We start from the raw sequence: 9,163 nt of genomic DNA on the forward strand, positions 1-9,163 counted from the left end.
GCTCGGAGCCGCGGCACAGAGACCCCGCCGGGGACACGGACACCCCTCCCGGGCACACACAGAGACACACGGACACCCCTCCGCGGGGCACAGACAGACACCCCCAGACTCCCCCCGGGGCAGGTTCTTGCGGTACAAACGCAGGCATCTCCGCTCCGGTCGGCGCTGCGGTGATCCCTAGGTGCTCTGACACAGCGGGTATCCTCACGCCACGCCCCCGTCCTCCCCGTCTCTCGTGGGTTCCGGGGAAGCACAAACCCACGGGTAAAGCTCGAGGGGCCGCGGCAGAATGGAGCAGGGGGCAGGGACAGCCTTCCCCCTCCGTGCTCCTGCTCCGAAGTGCCAAAGGACTTCCACTGTCCTCAGGTCTTCTCGGCACGATCTACCCCCCTTTAACGCTGCATGGTTTCTGCCAAGGAACCAACTGGCAAGAACATCAGTATCCTCTGGGAGTTTTATTTTCCCAACGCTGCAATTCCAGTTTTATTAATTTTCTGTGTCATGCTGTAGCACACGAAGAAGTCAGGAACAGACGCAGGGGACCTCACAATGACAATGGAGAGTGGACACTTTTCATGACTGGGAAGCGTAGGCATCATTTATTTGAGGCACAGTGAGATTAATAAGCAGACACTGCTTTTCAGAACACTTCCACTCATTTCTGTCTCAGAAACACGTACGGCAGCTGTTTCCAGGCTGCAGCTCGTGTCCTCGACTGCCCACTCTGGTCCCCAAACCCTGACCGTGCACGCAAAGGCCAGCGCAGGAGTGGGAGCCTGTGCAACCTTCCCGCTGGGAACTGCTGCTTCAGAAACCCCACCTGATTAAATCAGGACAGGTGACTCAAAAATAAACCACCTGACAGAGTTACTCTGCCTAGTTCAACCGTCTGTGATCCTCATCTTTGTCCTCCATCCCCCTCCGCTCTGCTGAGGGGACAGCATGTCCTAAAAGGAATGGTGAATCAAGGCCCACAGGTTCTCCGGGAGGGTGGCTGTTGCAGAGCAGACACACCTGAAAAGTCACCCAGAACTGGGACAAACAGGGGCTCTTGGAAATTCAGCTGCAGGAGCTGAAGGTGTCTCCCAGCCAGGATGATTTTCCCTCCACTGGACATCAGTGTCTCTCCAATGGAGAACAGGGCCTAGGACACCTCTGGACACCCCAACAATTCCCCAGTGAAGGCTCGTTTGGACTAACGTGCAAGGCTTGGACCACTGCAACCGAGTCATGGGAAAACTGATGCCCCCACCTCCAGGATGACAGCAGTGACGAGATGGTACACTGCTATGACACCACCCACCAGCCAGAGCCCAACCTTCCTGCCGCACCTCCAGCAGCCACACAAGCTGGCCTCTCAAAGACATCCCTCCTGCCCACAGCCTGAAAGCACCACCACAGCTTCCCCACACCTGCCAGCGCTTGCTGTGGTGCTGCAGCATTGGTTTTGTTCACACCACTCCTTCCAAAATTAAACCAACCCCTTCTACTTGTAGGAGACATCAGAAATGGAGTGAAAGGAGTAACATTTCCTTGGAAGCAGCCCGAGCTGTGCTGGACTCCTCCTCTGGGTTACCCTCCCCAAGAGAAGCTGGCACTGAAGCAGAACTACCCTGACACCTCCTGGTGAGAAAGCCCATCCCAGGCACTGCCCTGGTGCACAGCAGCCATGCAGAGCTGAATTCCACCTCCAAGCACTGGCCACAATGCAGAGGCCATGCTAAGCAAGGAAGGCGCCTCCGTAAACCATGAGCCCCTCTCTCATTCACGTAATACCTTCTGACCAACACCCAATCTTTAAAGAACATTTGAAAACATATGACGTATAAAGAAAACGTGTATTTTTAATATACACGTCATCTCCATAGTCATTCCCATCGATAACTGTTGCTCTGAATCAATCTGCTACGTGGTACCTGAACCAAAGGGCGGTGTTGGTTTTCTAGCCGCAGATTCCACCCGTGCGTGCCCTGCCCAAATGAAGAGGAGGAATCAGCACCCTCGACCTGAATGATCTGCCAAGATCCTCCCAGCCTGCACCACTCACACTGGGTCGATCGCTCTTAAACCTTCATTCGGGCTCAGTAGCAATGCAGCTCCCTGCTCCTGGGGGGAGCAGCTCCTCTCCTCGGGCCACCTGCCCAGCCTCCAGGCGTGACATGTCCCGCAGCATCAACTACTCCAAACGCACTACTGAAACACTGATCTGAAGCCTTTAACTGCACAAACACTCAGCCTTCTTCCCTGGAAACCACCTCTTTGCTGCAATGGTTCTAAGGCTTGTAAGAACAAGAAACAACCAAATGACTCTGTATTAACAGCAAAACAACCGCGCCCTCACATCAGCTCAGAGGAAACAGTGCTCTGCCGGCTTCAGAGAATGGAGCTCATTCAGCAAGGTCACAAAACCAATTCTACGGCAAAAAGAGATGAGGACTCAGCTCAGTGACCCAGCGTATTCCTTTAGTCCTGTCTTTAATAAAGTATTACAGCTTTCAGTCTCATTAACATCACCCACCCCACCAGAAATACAAACACTTAACTCCTGATGAATAATTAACTCCTGCGGGAAAAGGTACATATGTCTCTGTAGAGATGGACATCTGTTTACGATAGGCTAGAAAACTATTCACTTGTACCTTTCAATCATCGCTTGAGCAGCAGTTCCAAGTAAAACTAACAGGGCACTAAAAGACCTTTCCACATCTGAAAGAGCCTGGCACTGGAACCTGAATGTGGAACTTAGCATGCTCTCAGAATTCAAGTTAAAACACAGGGACCAGCTTAGCGCTGACAAAGTCTTCCTTACTGTAGAACAACATTCCCTCCCAGTTTGACCCCAAGACCTTGCGTGCTATCGTCAGCATTAGCCGAGTGAGTTCCCTGAGCCTCGCTGTGAAGGTCTTCCCCCCTTTTTTTGTGATATGAGCCTGGTTATTGCTCTCAAGTTCCTGTTCTGGAAAGCCATACTCATTCCTTCCCAGCATACTACAGGTGGCACAAGTCTTTGTCTCCAGGACGTCCCCTGTCTGAGATCTGAGTCTCAGTTCACAGCACAGAGAAATGAAAACACTTCCCAAGAAGATGTTACCGGTTACGGTTGCTTTGGATCAGCTGGGACCCATTTAGCCCAGACTCTCGGGCACAGCAAAATGAAATCGCCTATGCTTCCCAACAGTTCACATCTGAGAGGTTCTTTGGCCGTCTTTTCAGTGGAAAGTCAACTATTCTGTCAGTAAAATCTCCTATTCCAAGTAAATCATGTGACAAAAGAAGAACACCGCAAATCTTGTGGCTAACGAATTTACAGCCCCAGTTACACGCATACTTACACACACTTGAGTATCTGCTAGGAAACAGAGACAATTCATTATTTCCCCCTCAGCCAGAAAAGCTACAAAAATCACTTTAAAGTATACGTCATTCTGCTGACTACAAGAAAATAGAGTGGTGATTAATGAAGGTGAGGTTAGTGCTTGCCGCTACTATCGAACCTGATCAGAGGTGTGTGGTATAACATACACCGGTGAACAGGCCAGCAAAGCTGCCCGTAGAACAGCTACAACATAAACAGGAAAAGGCCTCATGGAAGAAGCACCATCTTTCCTCGAGCGCCACTGCAGTGAATGATGTCTTCATGAGCCTGAACTACTTTCTCCAGCGGATACTCGGAGCCTACGATCGGTTTCAGCCAGCCAGCTTCCACGCCATCGAGCACTGCTGCCGCACACTCCTGCCTCTCCTCCTGCATGCAACAAAGGCAGCATTTACCACAAAGGCTTTACTTCTTAGAAAAGTATTGGCTCTTTATGCAAGAGTTAACCCAAATTTCACAACCCAGATTAAATCAAAACATAAAGGAATGAACAAACAAGTTACTGACAGTGAAATGACGTTTTTGTCCCGACAAATGAGTCTAACTGCAAATACAGAGGTTGGAATCGGCCAACACAGCGTTCTTTAAAAGATAAATGTTTCTTACCTCAGTTGCAAGAAACAGGCTAACTCCAATTATGCTGGACTCTTTGCTCATAGTGTCTCTGGGATTGATCTCCACGGGACCCCTGCAGCCCACGACCTGTTAGGAACGAGAGTCACAGAGAGCTCCAGCTGTAGCTGCTGCATCGTGTCACTCACCGCCCCAGCGGAAGGCAGCGACAGCAAGCGCTTACCATCACTCTTCCCGCAGGGGCCAGCAGCTGCAGGTCAGTCGCGAGGTTGACGTTAGAGAGCATCTCTATGATTATATTGACTCCTTCCGTCCCCACGTACTCCTGCACAGGACACAGAGAGTTACTCACGTCAATCCAGTCCGTGCTGGGGAACCCCTGTTTATTCCATGTGCTCCAGGTTACCGCTCAGATTTCAAACACAGCTGTTGTGCTAAGGCTGACAGTTAATACGTTCGATTTCAGCGTATTTTGATATGCAAAACTATGATTTGCTGCAGTCTGTTGGAATGCAGGCATTTCTAAAACCACTGCCCGTGAAGAAAGCTCTGCTCCTCCAGCCTCGAAAAGCTTTTCCGTGTGTAGCAAAAGGCAGAACACTATTGCTCCTACATAAACCCACCTGAAAAAACTTCTGCAAACAACTGTTCACACTTTGTTAGTAAGAAAATACAAACCGCACCACCCAGCCCTGGTACGTGCCTACCTTAATTTTATCAACGTAATTAGCGTCTCTGTGATTGAACACTTGGTGAGCACCATTTCTCAGAACCGTGTTCATGCCTTCTGCAGTTCCTGCTGTGCCCAAAACCTTTAAACCACAAGCTCTGGCAATCTGACATGTTGCTATTCCCACCTGAGGAGATAAAAATAAGAAAAAGAACAGTATTTTTTCTCTTTCTTTCCTGGCATTTTAAACTTTATAGATTCTACTCGGAGCTTACCCATTGAAAAAGTTGGCCTGGTCACATTATTTTTGAGCTGTAACAAGCAATTTGGATCTTAAAGAGAGCCAACCAGTCTGACCCATTCCTACTGCTGGATGCCACCTCCAGGGCATGTTAACACATGTACAGTTTTATAGTGGGGGCAGAACACACAAATAAATAAATCACAAACAAAGGGAGACATAGAAACTCCATTCTGCGGCCCTGCTGTCTGAGTTTGTAGGTACAAATAACACACAAAATAAATGCACAGGCTTCTCAAAAAAATCTACCAGGACCACCTGTCTGGCCAGGATCTACCCAAACTGTTTGCCACAGATGACCTCATTTTCTCGATCACAGATCATCAGTTTTCAACCAAATGAAGAAAAAAACACCATTAATTAAAATACACCAGGGCCAGACTGATTTTCAGTGAAAAATTCAAAACGAGGCACATGTTTAAGAATCTCGGTGGAAGTCAGCACCACGAGAAAGGGAAGCTGCAGCACAAACCACCGATTCTCTTCAGCCTGTGCCTCCGCACACCTTGTGGCTATTTGGAGTAACGGGGTTTTCTCCAAGAGAAAAGCATCCTAAAGTGTCTGAAATAAACCCCTAATTTGTTAATCCGTTAACTGATACAGATGTGACCATAAAGCACATCATAGACACAAGGACAGAAAGCAGCATTACTCATAATGTGCCTTCTCAAAAGACTTACTCCTCCACTAGCGCCATGCACCAGCACGCTCTCCCCGGCCTTCGCACGTCCTCTGCAAGGAAGAACAGAAAACGCCAGCACTGGGATTGCAGCACATCATCACTAAGCATCAGATTGCGTATACGGACACCAACCTGCATCTCCCACTCATTTATGACATGGCTAAACAGGTATAATCAGCCTCGTCGGGAAAACAAGGAGGCAAAACACGCTGTGTCGTTCACGAGTTCCAGCAATACACAATTATGCCAATATGCAACTAGCAGTGAGGCCATTCTGGTACAGAACCTCAGCTCGAGGTCTTCACCTGGGCTTTTGTACTTCACATATTCGAAAGGAAAATGCACAACCCTAGGCTGGGCAGCTTACTTTTGGAAAAGAGCGCGATAAGCAGTAAAGTAGGGTATTCCGACCGCTGCACCCTGCCTGAAGTCCAACTTCTCCGACAAGGGAAAGACTCGATTTGCTGCGGCCACGGCGTAATCTGCGTATCCTCCAGAGATCGTATCATCGGTAAAAACCCTGTCGCCTTTCTAGAAAGGAGAAAAGAAAATGAAGAAATTTATCATCTCCCTTATTTTTTCCTTAATATACAGTAGGAACCAGTTCCCAGAAGTTCAGGCTATTTCCAGCCACTCTCCTATTAGAAATAACCACCCATAACTGTCACAGCAAAGATTTTTGCAAATGCCGATACACGCAGTCAATGCAAACCAAACTGTATCATCTCCGTACTTAGACTGAAGTGCCACAATTACAACCCCCACTGTACAGTGTAACACACAACCTTACCATCTCGTTCATATTAACTGTATTGATCCTGAACTCTAACGGGCTCCATTCACCGTTTCCAAATGCAAAACTTCAAAAGCTTTTACAAAAGAAACATTTCTCTTTTTTTTTTGTTTGAAGATGGAAAAAAGATACGCTCTTAATATACGCTGAAGTAACTAAACATTGCTGGTGTATAGATAGCAGATACAGCAAACTACTGACAAGAAAATACGAACAGACGTGATTCTTCTCTCTGGATAATCAAACCTCTCATCTCTCCCAGTCAGGAAATTCTGACACAACTTCAACTACAATTCTCATGTTTCTCTGAGACCAACAGCCTGCTGACTTGGAAGGAAGAACAAATTTAAAAAGCAAATAAGTTTCATAGATATCTTTTAGCAAATTGGTAGTTGCCTTCCCCTGCCCCAAGACTTTTCCCCTGAGAAAACCTGAGTAAAATCCCGAGACTGGAGTGATAAGGTATTTGAACAATTTTATCAACAAATACATAATTCATGGGGCTTTATCAGTACATAAAAGAAAAGTTATTTCCATTTCCCAAAAAGCTTTACAAGAAATTTCTCAGTTCTGTATGAAATCATCTCCTCAAACAGGAAGCCACCTACTTCACGTATTTCTGCAATGCCATAAAAATAGTTCTGCCCCACAACGTTTGTACACCTGATGCCGCTGCCTTGAGGTGCCTCTTCTGAGACCCCTCAAACCATGGAGGTCAGCAGCGTCCCAGACTCCCTTGCAGCTCGGTCCGCAGGCTGCCGGACCACCAGCGTGATCTCCCCACCTGCTTCCACCAGCCACTGAAGGTGTCTCCTCCCCAAACTGGTTACGTGGTTATAGGTCACAAACCCAGGAGCAGCAGAACAGCCGTCACACAGAGAGGACACAGCAAACAACAGGAAATCAAGCCCAGCGTGTAAACACCTTGAACGCAGTCACGTGTTCCCCGACACTTTCGACAACACCAGCCACATCCGAGCCCGGAGTATAGGGTAGAGCTGGTTTTCTAGCGTAACGGCCAGCGCGAATGTACGTCTCCACAGGATTCACACCGCAGGCATGGACTTTAATTAGCACCTGGAAGAAAAGATGCTGCTTAAGCGATAACTAAAAAGATTTAGCACTTGAATTCACAACACAGTACCCTGGTGCTTTAACTGAGTTCTGAAACAGTCACCAAAAACTCAGTGCCGAACCAAAGCCATTTTCGGGAAACCCTTCCTGTGGCACATGTAGCCCTTGTAACAGCAAACACCCGGCACTTGCTAAATGTGATGTCCCAGGTAGCAGGAATACGCTGATCAAAAGCTACAGACCCAAGATGCAGATGTTCAAGGTTTTGGTTTATATTCTTCATCCAGCTCTGCGTGTACCTGTTACCATTCGGTATCATCACCTGAGTTCACAGGACTCATACACACCTGGTTTTCTTTCGGACTGGGAATTAAGACATCTGACTGGAGTTTAAGCACTTCAGGGCCACCAAATTCAAAAACTCTGACAGCTCTCATCACATTTCTTGTGGCTGCCATAGCAAACAGAATCTCTGGGGACAAAAAAGCAAACAATATTGTACCACCTTCACATTTCATTTTCAAAATATATTTTCAAAACAATCAAACAAGTGTCTGTCAAGCGACTGATTAAATCAAGCCTCCCTCAGGATTTAAATTTAGGGTGAAGCTTGTTTGTTTTTTACAAAACTTTAAAAGGGCATAAAACTACCCCCACCGCTGGCAGGACTTTATGGGTATTAAGAGAATCACGTGCAAGTAGCTTCTCCATAGAAATATTTCTACAGCAGCTCCTGTGAACTCTGCACTGCTATCATAGATGCAGAGATGTGCAGCACGTTGAGGGGAACCGCTGACAGTTCACTATTATGTTCTGGTGACACAACCTGTCGAGCACTGGCTAGCTGGGCAACCGAGCCAAGCAGCACCCCCGTCAGTGCTCCTGCTGCCGACTGAACTTAGGGGTAGAACAAAGCAACAGAAAGCTCCTCATCAGCTATCAGGAAGAGAAGACACCATTGGGCATTAAAAGTAGCCAGGAGAATCTGAAGCGCAGACACTCTACATCCCCACCTTGGGCTCCAGCTGGCTTCTGCCATGGCAGCTGCATGTGACAGAGACCACGAGCCAGAGCCCTCAGCACCCAGCCTGGTCCACATCTAAGAACACGACGACAGCTTCTCAGCAGAGGAGGCTGCGGCTATCCCAACAGCGTTAATTTGCAAAGTGCTCTGGAAAAAACCACCCCCCACTACAGGAAAAGTGACACACGAGGCCTTTTCCCAAAGATGCTTACAGCTTTTAAAGCACTTGGCTTAGTCGCTGTTCTTCTCTCCTAACTGACACCGTCTGCAAGGCTTCACCTTCAAGGGTTACTTGTTCCAGCCAGCAGCGTCAGTCTCAGGGACAGGCACTACCACCTGCCGGGGACACCGCGGAGGGATAGCGGAAGCGTGGCTCACTTTTATACACAGTGATAATCAGCCGAATTAAAAGGCAACTTCTATTCTGCTCAGAAACAGCCTGGACCTGCAGCGTGAGGCCTCTCCCGACTCCTGGAACAGCCCCGAACTCGCGGTGAGGGACAGCACAAGCCACCCAGGAGCCTTCGGCGACCACCTCTTAGCACGGGCGGAGGAGCAGTGGAGAGCGGGGATGCCCTGTAAGCCGGGGAGGCCGGGCGGGACTGCTGGCGGGATGCGGCGGCCCGGAGCTGCTCAGACCTCCCTCGCCCCGGAGCGGCTGCCGGGAGCC

At 48.5% G+C, this 9,163-nt stretch overlaps 1 protein-coding gene across 1 annotated transcript; it reads right to left on the bottom strand.

The window, feature by feature from the left end:
* Nucleotides 1–3,583: 3,583 nt before the first annotated feature.
* CRYZ (crystallin, zeta (quinone reductase)) lies at nucleotides 3,584–7,927 on the bottom strand. The gene is made up of 8 exons (XM_010144816.1): nucleotides 7,817–7,927; nucleotides 7,320–7,472; nucleotides 5,970–6,133; nucleotides 5,601–5,652; nucleotides 4,657–4,806; nucleotides 4,173–4,274; nucleotides 3,983–4,078; nucleotides 3,584–3,745 (listed from the first exon to the last, which is right to left on the bottom strand). The coding sequence occupies exons 1-8, from the start codon at nucleotides 7,925–7,927 to the stop codon at nucleotides 3,584–3,586; spliced, it is 990 nt and encodes a 329-aa protein (XP_010143118.1).
* Between the last annotated feature and the right edge of the window lie 1,236 nt (nucleotides 7,928–9,163).

The sequence above is a fragment of the Buceros rhinoceros genome, unplaced genomic scaffold, assembly GCF_000710305.1.
Source record: "Buceros rhinoceros silvestris isolate BGI_N320 unplaced genomic scaffold, ASM71030v1 scaffold46541, whole genome shotgun sequence".
Classification (NCBI taxonomy): domain Eukaryota; kingdom Metazoa; phylum Chordata; class Aves; order Bucerotiformes; family Bucerotidae; genus Buceros; species Buceros rhinoceros.

Bases quoted from the DNA above. Each gene is read 5' to 3' on its own strand.
- CRYZ (XM_010144816.1), bottom strand. From the start codon at position 7,927: ATGGCAGCCACAAGAAATGTGATGAGAGCTGTCAGAGTTTTTGAATTT. The intron at 4,079-4,172 runs GTAAGCGCTTGC...CGTTCCTAACAG, and splicing joins CCCCTGCGGGAAGAGTGATG to GTCGTGGGCTGCAGGGGTCC. The intron at 3,746-3,982 runs GTAAGAAACATT...TGTTGCATGCAG, and splicing joins GCCTGTTTCTTGCAACTGAG to GAGGAGAGGCAGGAGTGTGC.